At 37.6% G+C, this 23,324-nt stretch overlaps 1 protein-coding gene across 15 annotated transcripts in view; it reads right to left on the minus strand.

Annotated features, from left to right (window-relative positions):
• The window catches only part of PKHD1 (PKHD1 ciliary IPT domain containing fibrocystin/polyductin), a 485,802-nt gene that overhangs the window by 31,000 nt on the left and 431,478 nt on the right, over positions 1-23,324 (minus strand). For 12 of the 15 annotated variants that reach the window (XM_082729339.1, XM_082729341.1, XM_082729340.1 and 9 more), the window contains 4 exons: positions 22,868-22,955; positions 15,401-15,508; positions 9,053-9,211; positions 4,558-4,677 (listed from right to left, as the gene is read on the minus strand). In XM_082729339.1, the coding sequence (XP_082585465.1) occupies positions 4,558-4,677; positions 9,053-9,211; positions 15,401-15,508; positions 22,868-22,955 (475 nt within the window). The remainder of the gene's footprint in view (positions 1-4,557; positions 4,678-9,052; positions 9,212-15,400; positions 15,509-22,867; positions 22,956-23,324) is intronic. The other 3 variants (XM_082729355.1, XM_082729353.1, XM_082729338.1) reach the window with 3 other exon arrangements.

A 23,324-nucleotide genomic window follows, 5' to 3' on the forward strand; every position in this document is an offset into this window, starting at 1 on the left:
GAGGGAGACAAACCTTAAGTGACTCTTAATCTCACAAAACAAACTGAGGGTTGCTGGGGGGAGGGGGTTTGGGCGAAGGGGGTGGGATTATGGACACTGGGGAGGGTATGTGCTTTGGTGAATGCTGTGAAGTGTGTAAACCTGGTGATTCACAGACCTGTACTCCTGGGGATAAAAATACATGTTTATAAAAAATAAAAAATTGCAAAAAAAAAAAGAAAGAGTGAGAGACTAGACATCAATAACGGGGTTATTAGCTGAGACTGAATGGTAGATATGCTGTGAAAGGGAGTGGGATAAGGTGGAAACCAGACATTGCAGAGGAGAAATTGGCTATACTTGGTAAAAGAGCACAGGGTGGTAGGGGGAACCCTAGGAGGTAAAGATAACTCTGAGGTATCTCACCTGGGAGATCTGCCCCCTATCAACCAAATTAGGGGACCAAGGGAATGGTTGAAAAGGAATGGTACAAAATTGAGCTTTGACAGGGCAAAGCTCCCTCCCTGGCATTTCTATAAACCATTTCTATAAAACTGGACAACCGAGCCCTTAGCAAATGGGATTTGAAACAGTGTGATATGATTTAGGAGCTAGAGGGAGTAAACATGTAACTTAAGATAATGATATTCTTTCTCTCTTGGAGCGTTCTCTCCCATCCATAAATTCTTTGTATACATATTGTTTGCTTAGATTGCTTTACATTTAATTGCTTGTTGCCTAGAATTGTTCTTTCATTTTCCCCCAAATATTGGTTTTTTGTGTCAACCTGCATACTGCAAACTCATCAAGGACAGGGGACCAGATATCACCCCTTTGCAACTATACAGAAAAGATCTCATAAGGTACTAAATAAATATCAGGAGGTAAATAAATACTTACTCAATATTTACTCGGAGACATAATCTAACTGCATTTATTATTATGTCATTCCAGCATCTCCCATCTACAAGTTACAAAGACAAATAATAGCTTCTGCCAGGGTTTCTCAACCTTAACATTATTGACATCTTAAGCCAAATAATCTTTATTGTGGGGTAGTCCTGTGCATTATAAGATGTTTATAATGCCCCTGATCTCTTCTCACCAGATTCCAGCAGTATCTCCCCCTCCCTGTGACAACTGTGACAACAAAAATGTCTCCAGCACCTAGGGGTGCCTAGGTGGCTCAGTCAGTTGGGTATCCAACTCTTGATTTCAGCTCAGGTCTTGATCTTAGGGTCCTGGGATCAAGCCCTGTGTCTGGCTTTGGACACGGACCTTGCTGAAGATTCTCTCTGCCCCTCCTCCCTGCACTCTCACCCATGTGCTTGCTCTCCCTCTTAAAAAAAAAAAAAAAAGTCTCCAGGCATTGCAAATGTCTTCTAGAGATAGAATGACCACTGTCCCAATTTGTCTGGTACTGAGGGAGCTGCTGAGACATAGGCTTTTATTTTTAAAAGTAGGATAATCAGGATCAGGATCAGGAAAATCAAGAAAACCAGGATGAGATTTTCATCCCAACTGGAAGCCAAAATTACCCTGGCTAGGAACTGCTGTCCTGGGGATGCCTGGTGGCTCTGTTGGTTACGTGTCTGCCTTTAGCCCAGGTCATGATCCCAGGGTCCTGAGATCAAGTCTCACAATAGCTTCCTGCTCAAAGGGTAGCCTGCTTCCCCCTCTGCTTGGCACTACCCCTGCTTGTGCTCTCTCTGTTTGACAAATAAATAAATAAATTCTTTAAAAAAAAAGAAAGTCACTGGTCTGTGGGAATGGAGAACCACCCATAACTTCTAAAAAATATGAGTACTACCATGGAAGCACACATTCAATATTCTTGACACACAAGGAGGAAAATACTAATTTTTAATGAAGTAGGAGGGATTGGGGAAGACTATATGTATGTATACATATATAAATAAATATACGTATAACACAACACAACAAAAACCACAGTTAACTGATGCTTAAAAGTTTCAGAAGGTTTTAACAGGTGAAGACAAGCAATCCAACTGGAAGAAACCATGCAAGCTAATGGGTGGGAAGGTCTTAGACAAGTCCCAGAATGAGTGAGTTAGCATGGGGTGGGGGGTATGAGCAGGCAGCAAAAAGGTGAATTGCAGTGTAAGATTACAAGGATAGGATGGAGTCAGGCCTTGGAAGGCTCTGTCTTTTAAATAACAAGAAGAACCAACAACAGATAACACATATGTATTACATACAATATGCCAGGGATTGTTCTGCACACTTTAGTGATATTAACTCACTCAATTTGTACAACAACCATATGTGTGGGCAGTATTAATATGGGAACTTTACCAGGGAAGGATCGCATGGGCACAGAGAGGATCGTTCGCTTCCTTGAGGCCAGGAGGCAAGTCAACGGGTGAGTCAGGGTTAAACTAAGTCTGCCTGACTCTTGGTTTTTATGCCGTTAACAGTCCCATTCTTCAGCTCTCCAGCTAACACTGGCAATTCATTAGATCTTCTCACTGGCAGAGTGACAAGGCCTGATATGAATTGGAAAAGCTAGCTCAGATGGCTGGTAACAATAAAATGCAAGGGATATATGCACCACTCCTTTCTTCCCCTATTGTAACTCTATTATCACTATTGCATCTATGTGATTTTTAGTAAAAGCTGCAACATGATGAGTTTACAGTCTGAACCTACGGGACAGTGGAAATGCTCAATTCCACCAGCTGAAAAACTTTAGTGCCAGGTGGTACTTAGTGAATGCTATGTGCTCAGGAGAGACATAGCCAATCCCAAAAGTTTAGAAAAAGAGGCAAAAGGGAGACTGAAGAGCCATGGAAATAATGAAATAAAACCAAACTTATCTGAAGCCAGCAGTAACCAGTTGTTTTATAGCTGGTAATAATTTCTGAAGAAAAGTAGGAGATGTGTCATTACTTGCCTTGAAGATGCTCTTCAGACTTGGACAAAGCTTAGAAAATAAGGAAACAAATCTGCTATGACCCCTAGGGGAGGATTTGGATACAACACAACTTTCTATTTTTAACCTGGATGTCCAAATAACATGGCCTTTGATACACCCATCTCTTCAATCTAAACTTTTCCACAGGAACCTTGTCCCTTATCTCATTCCTGATAATTTATTAATAAGGCACCAGATAAAAAATGTTCCTTAATAAAACACCCAGGCATTGTGGACTGCTTAATATAGTTAATTTAAGTGGGGCAACTGAGATTCATGTAGATAGCCATATTAGATTAGGGGGAGATTAACATCACTCTTGCTGTTTGCTTAAGAATGCAGCTAAACATGCTGTTCCTTGAAGTGCTGAGTTCAGATGAGCATTTTCAAACACTTGTTCTGAATTTGCACGCAGTAATATGGACAAGAGGTCTCTAGAAACCAAAATTAATGTAGTCTTAGATGGAATCCAGAAGGAATTCCTGTCCATTTCTCTCTGTCTTCATTCTTCTCATACCCACCCACTCCAATCCTACCACCACCTTCCAGTATAGGGTCAGGCTAGAATGATTCTTACAGGAATCATTCATTGGGACATTTCTAAAAAATAAATTCATTTCCTCCAGCGGGAAAATTCAAACAGGCAAACAAACTGATATTTACACATGCACACACACAGGTAGACACAGACACAGACACACAGACACACAGACACCAGACACACACACACACACACACACACACACACAAGCCAAAGTCCATTGAACTGGTTAGAGGAAGAACAACATTGAGTTGATATTTTTGAGTTAAACCTGATGCTAGAACCATTAAGATTCATATCCCTTTCTCAAGCAGACAATATCATGAATATTGACTACTGCTTAGAATAAATAGCAGTATTATTCTCTTTAGAGTGTGCTTCAAAGCATTTCAGATCCATGGAAATTATATGACTATTTTTCATACACCATATCCACATGTGGCAAATCCATCTTGTGTTCTGCCAACAGTCTTCCTGTCTTCTGTATTTTAGAAGGACACGGGGAAAGCATTGATCTGAAGTAAATGCCTACCTTTTCTTTGCTTGGCACTAAGTCCAATGGCAATTAAAAATATAACAAGCAAAATTATCTAGGTTTTATGTACAATGTAAGCAAATAATACATTTTTGTTAAAAGTATGACTAAACAACAAAGCAGAGCTTAACAAAGCTGACTCATTTCTTAAGGGCTCCATATTCAATCTAATTTGCATAGTTGGTATTTGGCAACTCTACTGTCTTATTTCCCAAATTCAATAGTGTTGCCAGACTGGCAGCTTTGCAATAGCTAAGGGAAAGATTATATGCCTATACTTTGGTTTTCCCTTTCTCTATGTAATAAACTCAAATGTTAAACCAATTATCATCTACTAAGAAAAAAATATAAATGCCAACTTGAAGACTTGGTTAATAGCTGAGTGAATCAGCTGGACTTGTGTACCCCTATGCTGGGGTGTAGTTCCCTTGAGAGGAAGTAACAAAGATGAAAGAAGAGGTTAACAACTAAACTGACCCAGAAACTGACAGCCATGGGGAGAGGGAGGCCACAGCTCATCTAGGATGGATGTCTCTTACGGGAATCATCCCCACTTTCCAACCTCACCTTCTCCCATCATGGCGTCTTCCTTTTTAGTCTCTTGTGATCTTGGGTGTTTGGATGAGATGTGGATATGATTCTTCTGGCTGTTAGTCTGGAATTCAGAAATATCTTCACTTTTTATTTCTAGATTAATGAGAAAAAGATGTGACTGTTTCTTGTTTTTTAGAATAAAACATTTTATTTGTAAACTGGTCCTAAGTGACAACATGCTTCTCTTGTATGCCCCCACAAAATGATTGTGATACACGCATATGAGAATGCATATAATGTATTCAGAGATTAAGAAATAAGGAAATACAACTCCATATACTGACCAGCAACTTTAAGGTATAAAACTATACTATACAATAGCCATAATATATGGCTATGGAGCACTTGAAATATGACTAGTTTGAGTTAAGATGTGCTGTAAGTGTAACATATATACCTGATTTTAAGAACCTGTAAAATATCCAATATTTTTATATTTATTAAATATAAATGTTGATATATTAGGTTAAGAGGATACTAGAAAATTGCATCATGTGCCTCACATTTGTGGTTCATGTTATATTTTTACTGGACAGAGCTGGTATAGAGTTTTACAATACTCTTTAACCTTTTATTTTGAAATAATGATAGATTCACAGGAAGTTGCAAAGAAATATACTAAAGGATTCATGCATCCTTGTCCAGCCTCCCCTACTGTTAACAACTTATATAATATGAAATGAAAACCAGAAAATTCACATTGGTACAATCCATAAAGATCGTGCATATATGAGCTCTTGATTGAAGATTTCCACTTTTGACTGATGATTTTTATATTCTATTCATTTATTTATTAAATATCTTTTTTTTTAAAGATTTTATTTATTTATTTGACAGAGAGAGATCACAAGTAGGCAGAGAGAGAGGAGGAGGAAGCAGGCTTCCTGCTGAGCAGAGAGCCCGATGCAGGACTCGATCCCAGAACGCTGAGATCATGACCTGAGCCGAAGGCAGCGGCTTAACCCACTGAGCCACCCAGGCGCCCCTATTTATTAAATATCTTAATCAAAAATGTATTTACATTGCTTATGTCAGAAACTGTCCTAAGCAATGGAAAGACAATAAGTAAGAAAGACCTGGTCCTTGCTCTCAGAGTTTTATTTCCGTTTGAATGGCAGAGGATAAAAAAAAATTCGTAATGTAAAATCAAATGACGCCAGGCCATGGCATATGATAATTTTTCTCAAGGAAAACACTTTAGCAATTGAGTTTAGCTAAAATCCTGATTTTTCATGGAACAACATTTTTTTTAATTTATTTTCAGCATAACAGTATTCATTATTTTTGCACCAGACCCAGTGCTCCATGCAATCCGTGCCCTCTCCAATACCCACCACCTGGTTCTCCCAACCTCTCACCACCTGCCACTTCAAACCCAACATTTTTTACATTGAAGGAACTTGGAAGAATAAAAGATAGATTCTGGTTATTCCTATTGGGTACTTGGTAGGTTTTTTTAAAGTGAATGAAGCCAGCCTATAACTTCCATGAAACAAGTGACCATAGTTTCTTCCAGTGATAAAATTCAAGCTTTCATGGGAAATTTTAAATTTTGGACAACTTTTATCAACTATAAGTTTTAGAGATATTGAATTCTTAAAGTTTAATGTTGATATTAACAAATGCAGTTTTTAAAAAATTATAGAAAATTATGGAAAATTTTTATAACTCAGTGAAACAATATTTTTCCAAATGGCTAAAGCATAATATTTCAAAATCATGCATAAGTAAAAGCTCCACTCAAAGTCCATAATAGATTAGTGGTTTTTCATATACAGAGTATAGAACGTATATTGAAATGTACTTGTAAGTAACTATCTCTTGGCCAGGCTGGGTGCAGTATCAAAGAAGATGATCCACAATTATCTGTGAATGTTATTAAAATACTCTTCCTCTTCCACTTCTACTTGTACTTGTGTGAGGATAGATTTTCTTCACATACTTCAGCAAAAACAATACATTGCAGCCAATGTAATGTGGAAGCTGCTAGAGAATACAGCTGACTTTTCTTAAGACAGACATTAAAGAATTTTATAAAAATGCCACTCTTTTCATTATATATATTTGGAAACATCATTTTAAATAAAAAATTATAATTATGTTAACATATAATGCATGTATTACTGTTATTTTAAAGAAAATAAGTAAAATTTTACATTTGCTCTTTTAACTTCTAATTTGGAAGTATTAGTAGATAAACATACATTGACAAAATCTCTTTGGGGTTTTCAATAATTACTGAAAGGGGAACAAGGTCCCAAGATAAAAATTTCATACACTACTGACACAGACTGTGTAGCAATGGAGAATACTGTTCCATGAGGAAGATGGGGAATGATATTTATTATTCTAAAGTAATGAATGCTAATCCTAGAAGTTTGAAAAACACAGAAAGATTTAAAGAAGAAAATATAAATTACTCATACAGAACTGGTTACTCTACCTTTTTTACCTTTTTTTTTTTTTCATAAAGTGTTTCCTGATCTCTTTTTATTTTTATAAGAAAGTTAGAAGTCTACATCCAATCAGGAAAATACGTGAATTTAAATTTTTTAAAATTTTATTTATTTATCTGACAGACAGAGATCACAGGTAGACAGAGAGGCAGGCAGAGAGAGAGAGGGAAGCAGGCTCCCTGCCAAGCAGAGAGCCTGATGTGGGGCTCAATTCCAGGACCCTGGGATTACGACCTGAGCTGAAGGCAGAGGCTTTAACCCAGTGAGCCACCCAGGCAGCCCGGAAAATATGTGAATTTAATAAAGAGAAATGTGTCCACAGATATTGAAAAGTTGAAAGAGTGAAAAAGAGAATACCAAGGTAATGAATGGTATGTTAGACTGCAGGAAGAAGCTTCCTCTATAAGTTGGAGAACAGAAGGAAGGAGATGGGTGAGCAGAACTTAGTGGGGGTTCCTCCATTGCTGGTAGGCTTAGCGGTAAAGTGGAGGATGAGAATTAAGTAGAATATATCACAGAATTGCATGAAATTAAAAATTATGAAATGTCTTTGCTTTCAAACCAAAAATCAACACACACACACACACATACACACACACACAAATGCACACAAACGCACTACTTGAGATGTAAAAACAAAGACCAAAAGACAATTATCATATGATCTCTCTGTTATGAGGAATTTGAGAGGCTGGATAAGGGGTCATGGGGGAAAGAGAGGGGAAAAAAGTAAAACAAGATGGGACCAGGGAGGGAGACAAATCATAAGAGACACTTAATCTCAGGAAACAAATTGAGGGTTACTGGGGGTAGGGGAGGGGGAGGAATAGGGTGGTTGGGTTATGGGCAATGGGGAAGGTATGTGCTACAGCGAGTGCCGTGAATTGTGTAAGACTGATAATTCACAGACCTGTACCCCTGAAACAAATATTATATGTCAATAAAACAAAACAAAACCAAAACCAAAAAAGAACCCCAAAGACCAAAACCTGCCTTCCACAAATCACAGGCAACAACTCAGGATGAGATCCCATTCTTCTTGAGAAAGACAAGGTACCCTTGAGTTTCCCTGCAGTTTGGCCAGCCCCATCAGGACAGGGAGAGAGGGAAGTATATCACACTGCTGCTTGGTTCAAAATAAAGAGTGTACGGAGCTTCCCTCCCCCAAGATCTCTCAGGAACCCAAGCACTGTGAGTCTTCAGGCAGTGGCTCCATGCTTCTTCCTCTTTCCTTTCTTTATTTTGACTTCTCTCTTTGCCTCACTTCTTTTGTACTCACGTTTGTTTGAGCACACAAGTGTTTCATCCACTAATCTGATGAGGGGAGTCAGGGACTTGCCAATACTTGGCCTGCCCCTCTATCTCCCTCACTCTAAGAGCAAAGTAGAAAGATAGAAAGAAGCCTCCTTTCCAGAACTTCTTTCCCTCAGTGATGCTCCATGTCCCCAGTCTAAAAGATATGATCTGCTTCTGGGAAGATGTTCAAGAATATAGTTTCCATGCTCCTACGAGCATTTGGTGGGAAAAAAACCCACCAAACATTCTCTTCCCTCTTCTGAATCCCTTTCCCTTCTTTCTTAAACTTACTTTTTGGAGGATTACTTGGGCAGTGGAACATAGTGTTTTAGAGAGTAGCATCTGGAGCCAAACTGCCTGACTTTTTCTTGATTGTGTGACCTTGGGCAAGTTACTTAACCTTTGTGTGCCTCATGCTACGCCCATAACACAGATCCTACTTCAAAGGGTTGTTATGAAGATTAAAAAATCCATGCATATAAGGTACTTAGAACCTGGCCCACAGTGAATATTCAATAAATACTCTCATCATTATCACTATTATTAGTTAAGGTTAAGCAATCTTTGTCTCTATTGTATAAACTGAATAGTTTGGTTCCATATGTTACAGTTTCATAAAAAATTTATCTTGGGGAAAGAAAAAGAAATGTTAGTGTATTATACATTATAACATTTCCCCACTGATATTTTCATTGCCCAAAGAAAAATCTACATACTTCTGCTTTTGCTTTTCTTTAACCAACAGCACACCAGACAGCATAGAGCCAGCCATGAGGCCACTGAGCACAGGGAAGCAGCCAAGATGATGGTTGACTTCTCTGACCTGCGCACAGGTAAGACAGTGAATGACCTTGATCGAGCTGTAAAATTGACACCTGTTTAAAAAAAAACAGTAATAACATATTAATTGGATAAAAGATGTTGATGTAATAAAAATACTGTGGAAGAGATATGTTTACAACAATACCTGTCACTTAGTAGGTTCAATAAATACTTATCGAATTAAGTGATTAAATGAACTAATATTCAATTGAAAATTTGTATTTCTGAAGAACTAAAAGAATCTAGTTCCAACAATAACATACAATTGTTCTTTCCAATTCTGTCCATTACCAATGGGGCATTCTTCCAAATCTCCCCTTTCATTCTCAGACTTACCTTTTCCACCAATGCAAAATTTCAATTTCACTCTCATGTTCCACTAATTAGAATAGAAATGCTCTCAGCTCTAGAATGTGTGAAACTACTTGCTCTGACCTATGTCTCCTGTTTTTAAAAAATGGTATGTAAGACATCAAAACAGGGAACAGGGACTCCTACCACAGAGCCAAGAGAATTTTCTAACATCCATGAGAATTTTGTTATCTGGGAAACTGAACCAGATTATTAGTAGGAAAGTAGCAACTGCGATGACCATCAAAGGTATTATGCTAAGTGAAAGAGGTCCATCTCTGAAGGGTACATATTTTATGATTCCATTTATATGACATTGTAGAAAAGACAGAATTATAGTGATAAAGAACAGGTAAGTGATTGCCAGGGATTAGTGATAGTGGCAGGGGGAATGTGAGGACAGAGGAGCAGAATAAGGGAGATTTTTTGGAAATGTTCTATATCCTGACTGTGGTGGTAATTACATGAATCTGTTAAGGTATTTGAATCCACAAAAACACATGCAAAAATAAATTTTACTGTGTATTATTTTTTAAATAAAAAAATTTAAATTTACCTATAATTTTGAGGGTAACAGATATGTTCATTATCTTAATTGTGGGGATGGTTTCATGGAAGTATATATTCATCAAAATCTACAAAACCGTGTGTTTGAAGTATTTGTAGTTTATCATGTGTCAATTATACCCCAATACAAAAATGAAAATTTTTTTTAAAAAAGCGCTTGCCTACAAGCATGAGTTAGAGCCAGAGATTTTTAAGTAACACATCCAAATAAACCAGCCTACACCAAATCTCTGCAATCATCTGAATAAATGTAGGCAAAAACAGAGTTTTTATTTTTTCTATTCAAGGAAACATTGTGCTATTCTTTGCTGTGCTTTCCTTGGGCTGAACCTGATTTTATATATATATATATATAGTTTTGATTTAAAGTCACTGTCAGGTTTTCAGTCTCTTGACTCGTTGCTGACTTGGTCCCAAAGCTACCATAACAAAATTAGCTAGAAATGGTTCTCCTGTGTACATCTTATGCTTGAGACATACTTAGCTTGTTCGTTATTAGTTGCTTTTTATGAACATCTGAATAAGATAAATCAAGCCCAGAGAGGGGGGAATGGATTTTACTGGTGATTTTCAGAAGTATAACAAGATTCCTCATTCTTTTATCCATTTTCCAATGATTGCTCAGTGATTGTTTACTTTGCTAACTGAATAAGTCACTGTTCTCATTCTGAAGAGATTTACAAGCTAGTAGATAAAATTACACACACACACACACACACACACACACACACACACACACACATCAGAATGTGACACATGTCAACAGAATAATGCAATCAATTGCTCTGGAAGGATATTTCCCATCAATATGGTCAGGGAAAGCATCCAAAAAGAGAATATTTAAGTGGGGCTTTGAAGGCTAAGCAAATAAAGGCAGAAAGGAGGAAAGAGCAATTGTTTAGGAAATTAGTGCAAAAGATAGTGGGAATTAATGCTGGAAAGCATTTGAGATAAATTTTGGCGGGCAGTAAATGTCAACCCAAAGCTTCTTGACTATATCTTGAAGGCAATGAGGTGTCATAAAAGGAAAAATTCTGAGCTGGGAAGTAGCATATATCAAGTGGGATACAAAAGATCAGGCCATGAAAGTGTTTCGGACACAAATAATGGCAGAGGGGTTGAAGTCAATTAACTGATTTATAAGACCAGAGAAGTACCTGGGTCTAAGGGTAGAGACCACAAGCTTTTAAATATTTATAGTAGCAGAACATTACAAAGCTACAATCTGAGACATCATCTCAATATCCTTACTTACTTATAAAGAAATGAGCAGAAGACATGAACAGACACTTATTCAAAGAAGAAATACAAATGGCTAATAGACACATGAAAAATTGTTCATCATCATTAGCCATGAGGGAGATTCAAGTCAAAACCACATTGAGATACGACCTAATACCAGTTAGAATGGTCAAAATTAACAAGACAGGAAACAACGAGTATTGAAGAGGATGTGGAGAAAAGGGAACCCTCTTACACTGTTGGTGGTAATGCAAGTTGGTATAGCCACTTTGGAAAACAGTGTGGCGATTCCTCAAAAAATTAAAAATAGAGTTACCCTATGATCCTGCAATTATACTACTGGGTATTTACTCCAGAGATACAGATATAGTGAAAAGAAGGGCCATCTGTACCCCAGTGTTTCTAGCAGCAATAGCCACAATTGCCAAACAATGGAAAGAGTCAAGATGCCCTTCAATAGACGAATGGATTAAAAAAAAAAATATGGTCCATATGTACAATGGAATATTATGCAGCCATCAGAAAGGATGAATACCCAACTTTTGTATCAACATGGATGGGATTGGAAGAGATTATGCTGAGTGAAATAAGTTAAGCAGAGAGAGTCAATTATCATATGGTTTCACTTAGTTGTGGAGAATAAGGAATAACACAGAAGACATTAGGAGAAGGAAAGGAAAAGTGAAGGAAAGGAAAAGTGAATTGGGGGAAATCAGAGGGGGAGTTAAAGCCCAGACTGTGGGCTCTGAGAAACAAACAGAGTTTTGGAGGGGTGGGGGGTGGGGGGTTAGGTGAACCTGGTAGTGGGTGTTAAGGAAAGCACGTATTGCATGGAGCACTGGGTATGGTGCATAAACAATGAATCTTGGTACACTGAAAAAATAAGATTAAAAATAGTAGAAATGGTTGTGCCTATGATGTTCCAAGTTTTTCTACACTCCAAAGATACAGTGCTGAACTCAGCATAAATCCTGCCCCTTTTGGAACTTAGGTTTGAATGGGGGTGGCTGGGGGGCAGAACACAGGCAGTAGACAAACAAGCAAATACACTGATACCCTGGTCCCATGTGGCAGTAAGTGCCGTGAAGACCAAAGTGAGGTTGGCAGACAGAGAATGACTGGCAATGGAGCAGGACTGGGAATGGTGGTGGGGTTGACTGAGTGATGCAGAAAAGACGTTCCCGAGGAGGTGACATCTGGGGAGAAATCTGAGTGAAATGATGATTGAGTCATATGAATTTCAGGAGGAAGAGTATCCCATGCATGGAAATGGCAGGGACAACAGAGCCAAGCCAGATTTCTCTGGATTTTGTGGCTAGGAGCAGCCTGGGTTCCCCCGGTCTCTTTTCAGCCCAGCAGCCCCTGAGAAACCCCTACGAGCTACAGGGCTGCAAAGAATGGACAGAGAAACCACAGCCAAGTCATGGGGATGATAGGGAAGGAGGAAAGGCTGGCTGGGAAGTCAGCAGAATTAAACACACAGAAACCCTTCTCTTTTGGTGGCATCTCAGATGTTCCAAAATGAATAAGTGAGCCAGATTAGTCAACATATTAGAAAGACTGGTGAGGGTCCCATACACATCTGGTTGATTTCTCAGCTCCTCAGTTTCTACACTTCTAAAATACTGTTCTTCTTTCTAAGATATTCATTCTCTATCTTCCATCTATTCTCTTCTAATTTAAACTTCAGAAATCTCATTCTGAGATTTAATGAGCCTCGCCTCATTGACATGGTTTGAAAACTATGAAGAATAATTTAAGGGAAATTGCTGAAGAAAAAATTTTCAAGATAATTCCCCAGCCTCTTTTACAAGTTATAGAGAAGCCTAAATGAAAGCTGTAGTCTAATAAATGTGAACAGTATGGCTAGCTCAAAATCATGAAGTGTTACTGAGAAGTTTTTGTCTACACCACGTTTTACAACTGGCTGTATAACTTATTCCTCAAAATAACCTTGATGAAGTATTTGGTTAGTCTTGGTTAACTACTGAGGAAATTGAAGGACAAAGGTCCTTTAAATAACCCGACAAGTCTGGGACAAAATATCCAGCTCTGCATGGATTGTCCTTCCAAAATATATATACATGGGGATCCCATGGTCCAGAACACTGAACATGTATCTCCATGGATCTGTCTTACATAAAGACACTTCCATAGGTACTTAAAAGATATTTGCCCTGCAAAATTAAGATTAATGATAATATAGTTGATTCTCAGAAGTCAGGTGCAAAAAAATTGTCCAGGACTTGGATAAAGGGAAAAAATGATTATAGATCTGATCGATGTCATACCATAGTATTTTCAAACAGGCCCATTCAAGGTTTATCAAATTATCTGGAACATAGTATACATATGCGTATATATATTTATATAGGTAAACTGCAAATGATTTTTCTCCATTCAGATGTAAATGGTACCTGTACACATGTAACACCAAAGATTACAGTTTTATGGCCCTGTATCCAATGTGGCAAACTTATTTCAGCTGGCTGTGTGATGCACGTCTCTCAAATGCTCTTCTCTGTAATGCTTATCTTTTCATTGTGGCAATCTTAAATACTCTTGAAACCGTTTGCGTCTTTGTGGTACACTCAACTAGTGAGTTAAAGAAGTTGTTGACAAATGCTCATTCTATACTTTCCCAAGAGCTACAGTTTTCTCTTTTTGAGAAGTATCTTATGACAGTTGGAATTCAAGTTTCATAAGGAGAACTAATATGTGGCCTTAATTAAACAGTTGTTGTTGGGCTTCAGATATCTCGCATCAAAACACGAGATTTCCTTGGTTGTTTCCATTAACTAACTGGTTTAACTCTAGTGATGATTATTCGAATGTGTTTTTTTAAAGATTTTATTTATTTCTTTGAGAGAGAGAGAAAGAGAGAGAGAGAGAGCATGAGAGGAGAGAAGGTCAGAGGTAGAAGCAGACTCCCTGGAAAGCAGGGAGCCTGATGCGGGACTCAATCCTAGGACTCTGGGATCATGACCTGAACCGAAAGCAGTGGCTTAACCCACTGAGCCACCCAGGTACCCTATTCAAGTGCATTTTATAAAACTTTGCATCATCACATCCGTGTACTAACTGCTTTCCACAATTGTGTGGCTTTAATATCAGACTAATTTTCTGCCCCAAATTAATAAGTGGTTATAAATATCTACTTCTTTAGTTCAAATGTGGTGTCAGCATTTTTAGAATTCTTTTAGATGCTCTGTTAGTGGAGGAATTTTTTTCTGGTAAATCACAATAATGAATGGAAAAATTAAATCTTTTTTTCTTTTTTCTTTTTCCGGTATCTCTATGAGAGCTCAGTATTTTAAAAAACAGGATGCCAAAAACTACACTCTCAAAAGCAAACAAACAAACAAACAAAAAACACTCTTTTCTCACCACTCCTTGGTAAGAGGAGACCTGGCTCTACCCTTCATGGAAATGAGAGGAGGATTTTGCATAGATTCCTTAGAAGTTAAATTAACGTGCTATCTACTTCAAACTTACTGAGTAGTATTACCCTCTAATATAGCAAAAGTTGTCAAGAATGTTGCAGAAGGGAGAAGACCTTTTTTTCAAGGTTTCCTCAAGATGAGTTGGAGCATATGAGCAATTTACAGACACCTTATATCTGTTCTTCTAAAGTGCCAGGACTTTGAATGGTTATGGAGCTGGGGGAGGCACTGGGTGAGGAGGGCAGAATTGAAATATAAAATTTCACAGTACTTAATATCCCATGACTCTCTTTTTTAACCTTAAAATGTTCTCGTTAATATACAACCAAATGCCACCACATGTCAAAGAAAGAATAAGTAATAACAATAATAAAAAGCATTCAAAGTAAATTTTAACAACTAGAAGAAAATGTATATTTGGATGCTTGCTTACCAGAATTCTCCAGGGACTTAATTTCTATATGAGTTCTTGTTTCTCATACCTTAATGATATAGCCAAGTGATTTTTTTCTCTAAACTGTGATGACTTCTTATTCATGATAGGAGCTATTCCCATTATAAAGGAGAAGGGGCTGTTTTTTTTTTTTTTTTTTTTTTTTTAAGGAACACATAGTAAAAACACACTCCTGCTACTATTACCTGGAGGGGAAGTGACAGTAAAAAGAAAGTGCCAATTTGACCCAGAGATCAAAACTGCCAAGTTGGAGAAGCTCACATAACCATCTTGACTTTCTGCCCGAGTACACCCTACAAACAAACACAGAAACAAAATGTAAATGTTAGTTACCCACTCAAGGCAGTTTCTTTAAGTCTTCTCTGTAAAGAGGCAACTGGGAACGAATGGAAAAAAAGATTTAATGAAACAGATTATAAAATCCATCAGGCTTTTCTTAGATGAATCGTGGAACCAAATAATCCAAGAAAGAATAATAGTAACAGTAATTGAAGTTTGCCATGCCAGATGCTGTGCCTTAGATACATGATTTTAAATAAACTGTACAAAAGGCAATAGATAACCTTATGAAAGGTGAAATTACTTGGTGTGGGGGTTATAGCCCCACGTCTGCCTGATTTCCAAGTTGACATTCTTAACTATTACGATATGTTGACTATTTCATTATTAAATATCTGCCAAGAAAGAAAATCTACTATCTTATAGATGGTCGTTTCTAGGCTCTGCCTCTCTTTTATTCAAGGGATCTGTAGTTTATGTGGCAGCAGAGTTAGGCCAATAGAGCAGGACCACAGCTATGCATCAAATCATGACTGATAAAGGCTACCCTGATTTAGCAACTTGGGTTGCCTTGGCTATGGTTCCCATGAATAAAATGAAAAAAAAAAAAAAAAAAAAAAAAGCAAGTTTACATCTTCTAACAATAGGCCATCCATTTTTAAAGTGAAAGAAGGCAACTTAACTCAGGATCACATTCACAACGCCATTAATTAGTCTTCTGACTCCACTACCCTCAAATTACTTTGCTAATTAACAGCTGCTACAGTTCACTCTGGAAATGTCATGATGATTGATATGATGGACAAGGAGTTGGGAGAGTGGTCTTAAAGTTTATAAATTGGTTTGAGATCTTTAAGGCTGAAAGGTATCATAAAGTTATAATATGCTTAGTGTTAACATTTTTCAATTCAATTGCTTAATCCGTTTTGTGGAAACACTGTCTTTCCTCATCAATTTTGCAGAGCTAACTAAAACTTCTTTTTCAAAAGCATCTTTTCCTTCATCTCTTCAGCATCCCAAAATAAATAAAATGCCCAGAAAAATGGAAATAAATAAGCCAAGACTCAAATAAATGATAGGCGCCCAAGATAAATGCAGTTTATACACTTTAAAACCTATATGCATCAAAATTATGGTCAATAAACTCTTGCAAACAATGAACTGCAGAGTACAGATGTTCAACATGAAATCGTTTGCTGCAGTTTTTCCTTTGACAAACGTCCTTATTGTTCCCATCTTTGGAGGAATACAAAGCAGCATTTAATCGAAATGTGTCCGTCGAGCACAGTGAGTCTGGCTCATAGAACAGCCGCCAAACTGCCTAATGGAAAGTGTTTTAGCTCCAAATGGGTTTGCTTTTGTGTTAAATACCAGCTTGCCTCAGAGATCTCTACAAAGATTCCCATATATATCTATGATATTCTCAGATTTGAAGCATATGTGCCCAAAAGCTGAGGCAGTTGCTGCCAAGTACAGTATATTACTCCAGGGTTCATCATATCTCTAGAATGGTAATTGTAAAATATACAAATGCCAGCGACAGGCTCCCTGATCAAGCTGGTATAAGCAGTGTACTGGCCGGGGGAACTTGGGATGAGGTGGGGTGCTGGGCTTGAAGCAAGATTGAAATCGACCACGTGACTTAGCAGCGAGTGCTACCTGAATGGGTTTCTCTGGGGCATATGGTTTCCAAAATACCCAATTCTCCCCCACAACTATCCTTCTCATCCCTGGCAATATTAGCAAACTGGCATATCATTAATGTTGAGACTGTATTTTTTTAAAAATTAAGTACATATTTTTTCCTACAACGAGGATCTGTCATTAAATATGAAAGGGTCTGTAGGACCCTTCAATAATTATCTTCCAGTACATAAATTTACTTTTTTTGTTATTTGATTATAACCTGCTTTTTTACTGAGGGGGCTCTATTGAGATAAGTATAAAAGGTTTAGACTAGACATACATATATGGTTTCGTTGTTATTGTTCTCCTCCAGGAAATACTTAGAATAAGCTAGGTCATCCATCCCAAATAGTTTTAGTTCTACTCTTTCTGTAGTTAAAAAGAAGTATTTCATGATGGCTCCAAGAGCCATATGAAAAAAGCTGTTTTGGTGATGTGGACATTCTAAAAACACAAAACTCCACAAGCTCATTTTCCCTACTTCGTGACACACACAAAAATGTGAGCATAGAAATGACTTCAGCCCATTCCTTATGCTTCCTCAGTAAATCTTCCAAGGAAAATAGTTCTGACAATACTAATCTAGATGAGTCAGCAGGCTGAGTATGATGTGGTGCATTAAATAAAATAGCAAACAGTTTCATTCATTTTGCATAGTCACAATATGATTGTAAGCTAGTCAATGATGATATATTTGGAATAACTGAAAGAGAAATAATGAAGGATTGGGGGAGGGTGTGAGGACTGGGGCAAAGTGAAGCATGGAGTCTGAATAAGGTATGGTCCAGAAGAAAGTACTATGGATGGGGAAAACAGAGAACATGGATATGGTGGTAGGTATGGGTAGTATATGAAGAATGGTGAGTTATGAATTATGAGCAAGATATAGAGTATGGGTAAGGTACAAAATATGGGTAAACATATGAGGTAGGAATAAGGGAAGAGTGTAGGTAAATGAACTGCACATGTAAAAATGGTTATGACAGCAAGTTAATGCTGTATGTATTCTATCACACTATTTTTTATAAAAGGAATATGGAGTTAGGGTTAGGGTTATAGAGTAAGTTATAGAGTATGGGTAATGGACTGAATGTTTGTGTCCCTCCAAAATTCAAATGTGGAAACTTAATCTCCATTGAGCTGGGATTTGGGGGTAGGACTTTTGTGGAGTGACTAGTGATAAATGCCCTTATAAAAAAAAACTCCAGGGTGCTTGGGTGGCTCAGTGGGTTAAAGCCTCTGCCTTCAGCTCAGGTCATGATCCCAGGGTACTAGGAACGAGCCCCACATTGGGCTCTCTGCTCAGCGGGGAACCTGCTTCCCCCTCTCTCTCTGCCTGACTCTCTGCATACTTGTGATCTCTCTCTCTGTCAAACAAATAAATAAAATCTTTTAAAAAATTAAAATTAAAATTAAAAAATTAAAAAAAAAAAAACTCCAAAAAGCTCTCTTGCCCCTTTTGCCACATAAGGACTTAGTGAGAAGATGGCCATCTATGAATCAGGAAGAATGTCTTCTCTGGATGCCAAGTTTGCCAGCACTTTGATCTGGGACTTCCTATTCTCCAGAATGGAGAGAAATAAATTTCTTTGTTTACAAGCCACTCTGCCTGTGGTTTTCCGTTATAGCAGCCTGAAAGGACAAAGATAGGTATGAGTGTGTGTAAAATCTGGAGTATGGATAAGTTATGGAATCTGGGTATAATATGGAATAGAGGATGGGGTAGGTGAGCTTCAGTTTCCAAGTGAGGTAGTTGATGTACACATTACTAAAATATGAAAAAAAGCTGAAAATTTATATTTTTAACACTGTTGTCTTAAGATCAGAGAGTAAACAAATTACTATTCTGTCTTATGAATCTCATATCAAAATGTCAGTAACAGCTAAATGGTATTGACAGAATGACATCATCAAACCAGGCAGTTTAAAACTACCTCCTAATACAATTTTGAATGTTTAATTTTTACTGGCCAATGTTGGGTAGCTTTGTTTAATTATCTTACTTTCTTAATGATGTGGCTTGTTTCTGCAAATTTGCACATCCCCATCACATTGGGCTGTCCTCTTTCCTTGGGATTTTAAACCCAAAGAGTTTCAGGCTTAACTGCTTTGGTAAAGAAATGACCAGGAAGACAAAAATAGGAGTCAGAAATATGGGTGTTACTTTCACCAAAGTGAGTAAGATACATTGTTAGGACTGGAAGAATGGGAAACATGGAGTCTATGAGGTGAGTCTCACAGAATAAGAAGCATTTCCTGGGCCTTTAAAATTGGATTGTACAAGCAGAAAGTAGACAGACAGAGTGCTCAGGAGAGTAACAACACTGTGGAAGTTTGGGAAAATAATTTTTGTGTACAGGCTGAAAAGATTTAGTTTATGGATAAGTAAGTAGATAGGGTAGGGAATTTATAGGCCACAATAGTTGAAATGCAAATTAGAAAGAGATAGCAGACAAATTTATAGCTCTAATAAGAAAGGAAGAGAGTGACACAAGCATGAAACAGTAAAGGGTTTGAAGCTATGAAATATTTAATCATGAAATGTCAATTGCCTCCTCAGGAACATTTTTTTAAAAGATTTTATTTATTTACTTGACAGACAGAGATCACAAGTAGGCAGAAAGGGAGGCAGAGAGAGAGAGGGAAGCAGGCTCCCTGCTGGGCAGAGAGCCTGATTTGGGGCTCAATCCCAGGACCCTGAGATCATGATCTGAGCTGAAGGCAGCGGCTTAACCCACTGAGCCACCCAGCTGCCTCCTCACCCTTTTATTAAAGATTTTATTTCAAGAACATTTTCAGAAGGGACTAATTCTGTTTTCTGGAATTGATGAGGGGTACCTCTACAGGAAAACAAAATATATAAGCTAAATAAAACAGTGATATAAAACAAATTCTGGGACTAATTCATTAAAAACTGTTTTGAGTGATAATTCACTAATTTGGAAACTTTATCATGAAAATTGTGTATCTTTCCTTTTTTTAAAGATGTGTAACAAAGAACGAAGAGACAATATTATCAGGAGAGACAAGTGCTATATATCAGATGTTACTAACAGTTTAGGCCAAAAAATAAATGCAACTAACAGGAATGGCAAGATTTAGTATTTCTACAATGGTCTTACTCCTATACATTTTGGCATATCATATATTTTACAGAGTCCCTGTGAAGGAGCTTAGGCTCACAGCCAGAGTAGAGCAAGAAATAACAGTAAAGTCATGGCTTATTTTTGGAATCCAGTTACTTTATGGATAGGCTGATATTTTGAACTGGTAGATGAGTCATTTACAACAACCCAAAACCAACAGAAATGTCCTAGCCAATTCATGAAGTACATAGAAATCTGATAAGCTGATTTTTTAAAAGAGTTAACAATATATCTTTTACCTTGCTTTTAATGGTTGCCTGTGTGTTTAATGCCATCAGCGTCATCTGATGTCCCTGGTGAAATCATTGCCACGACCAAGGTCAAGAAACTTGCTTTTCTTCTAGGGGTTTTATAGATTCAGGTCTTATGTTTGAGATTTTAATCCATTTTGAGTTACTTTTTCTTCAAGGTGTAAAATAATGCTCCAATTTCATTCTTTTCCAGGTGGATATCTGGTTCCTCAAAACTATTTGCTAAAATGTCTATATCCTTTCCCCACTGTGTGTTCTTGGCTCCCTTGTTGAATATCAGCTGGCCACATATGTGTGGATTTATTTTTAGGCTCTTTATTCTGTTCAGTTGGTCTATACCTCTGTTTTTAGGTGAGTACCATACTGTTTTAATTTTTGTAGTTTTGTAATATACTTTGAAACCACAGAGTGTGATGCTTTCAATTTTGTTTTTCTTTTTCAAGATTGCTTTGGCTTTTCGGGATCTGTTGTGGTTTCATATACATTTTAGAGTGTTTTCTCTATTTCTATAAGAAATGTTATTAGGATTTTGATAGAGATTGCACTTAATCTGTAGATTTCTTTGGGTACTGTGGACATGTAAAGCAAAGTTAGACAAGTAGCATTATATCAAACTAAAAAGCTTCTGTGCAGCAAAGCAAATAATCAACAGGGTGAAAAGGCAACTTACAAAATGGGAGAAAATATTCACAAACTATATATCTCATAAGATGTGAATTTCTAAAATATGTAAGAAACCCCTACATCTCAATAGGATTAAAAAAAGCTAATAACCTGATTTTAAAAAATAAGCTAAATATTCAATCAAACATTTCTGCAAAGAAAACCTACAAATGGCCAACATCGATAGTATATGAAAAGATGCTCAACATCACTAATCATCAGGGAAATGCAGACTAAAACTACAATGAAATATAACCTCATACCTATTAGGATGGCTATTATAAAAAAGAGAAAAAGAGAGAGAGAAAGGAAGGAAGAAAGAAAGTGTTAGTGATGACGTGGAGAAACTGGAACTCTCACACACTGCTGATGGGAATGCAAAATAGTGCAGCCACTGTGGAAAACGGTATGGAGATTCCTCACAAAAATAGAAAAATAGAAATTCCTCACACACACACAAAAATAGAAAATAAAAATAAAAATAGAAATAGAATCCAGCAAGCCCACTTCCAGTTATTTATCCAAAAGAATTGAAATCAAGATCTCAAATAGGCATCCAAACCCCCATGTTCATTGCAGTGTTATTCATACTACCTAAGACATGGAAACAATCTAAATGTTCGTCAACAGATGAATGGATTTTAAAAATGCAATGTGTACATCAATGGCATACTATTCCATCTTAAATAAAGAAAATTCAGAAATATGCAACAACCCAGGTGAATCTTAAAGACACGATGCTAAGTGAAATAAGCCATTCACAGTAAGACAAATACAGTATGAATCTACTTACATGTAGTATCTAAAATAGTCGAACTCATACAGGCAAAGAATGCAATGGTGTTTTTTTTAATTTTTATTTTATACGCACAACTTCTGGGAAAGTAAATGAAACTAGCAGTGGTACTAGGACCGAACAGGAAGGCAACAGAGGACAAAGCAAGGTAGAGAGGGGAAAGTAAACTCTGAGGACCTGCTCTGGACCATGTGCTTTGCATTTGCCATTGTATTTTTTCTTCATAACCCTGAGAGTGTTTCTATTTCCCCATAGAAATCACATCATAGGGGTGCCTGGGTGGCTCAGTTGGTTAATCACCCAACTCTTGATTTCAGCTCTCAAGGTCCTAAGATTGAGCCCCTGTGTGGGTTTTGCACTCAGCACGGAGTCAGCTGGGAATTTCTCTCTCCCTCTCCCACTGTCCCCCCACCTCATGCCCCTGCTGTCTACCTATTTGTCTGTCTTTCTCTCAGATAAATAAATAAATCTTATGGGAAAAAAAAAAAAGAACCATATCATACCTGTGCCTTGCTCTCTGAGCCAGTCGATGATACTGTACCAGAATCATTTGTCTTGGGGGACATGCCCTTTTTCTTATGTCATATTGGGGATATGGTTATGACAAAAATGCTACTTCATCACGCAAGGGGAGAAGAGGAGGAGGCTCCTTAAGTATTGGCTGCCAGTCTAATCTTGCTTTTCACAGATATGGCATTGTAGACTGGGGATAAAGGAGACCTTCCAAATTACCCAAGACACTATTACCAACCTTGCTAGGAATTCTAACGGCTGCAAACATTTTCTTGCAGATGTTGTAGTGACAGGTGTCCGAATGTCACAAGGACCTACCTTTCAACACTGAATCTGATGTCCCTTCCAGGGAAACAGAAATAGTCCAAGGCTCTGAGGGGGGGCCCAAGGACTCTATTCTCCGATTCTGGAAATAGAAAAAACAGGATGGGAGGAGTTGGATTGAGAAGAGAATTTTTGTGAAGGTATCTAAAACAGAAAAAAAGTCAGACTCTTTTATGAAACAAAACTCAGTAGAGACAGGCAAAGGAAGGAAAGTGATGAATATTTTCTCTCTTGTCTTAAAATATATCAAAATTAGCTCATCGAGAAAAGAGAAAGGAGATTATTGCAGGAGAAGTTGAGGCAGGTTAATGAGGAGGAGAAAGGAAAGCTAACTTTACAGAAGAGGAGAGTGGCATTACATGTTGAAGATTAACAAGGAAGCCATGCTTGAGAAAAAGAAGCAGGACCAAGCCGGATTGCCAGATTACCTCAGAAGGGCCAGGTTTCTAAG

This window comes from Mustela nivalis (genome assembly GCF_964662115.1).
Source record: "Mustela nivalis genome assembly, chromosome: 5".
Classification (NCBI taxonomy): Eukaryota; Metazoa; Chordata; class Mammalia; order Carnivora; family Mustelidae; genus Mustela; species Mustela nivalis.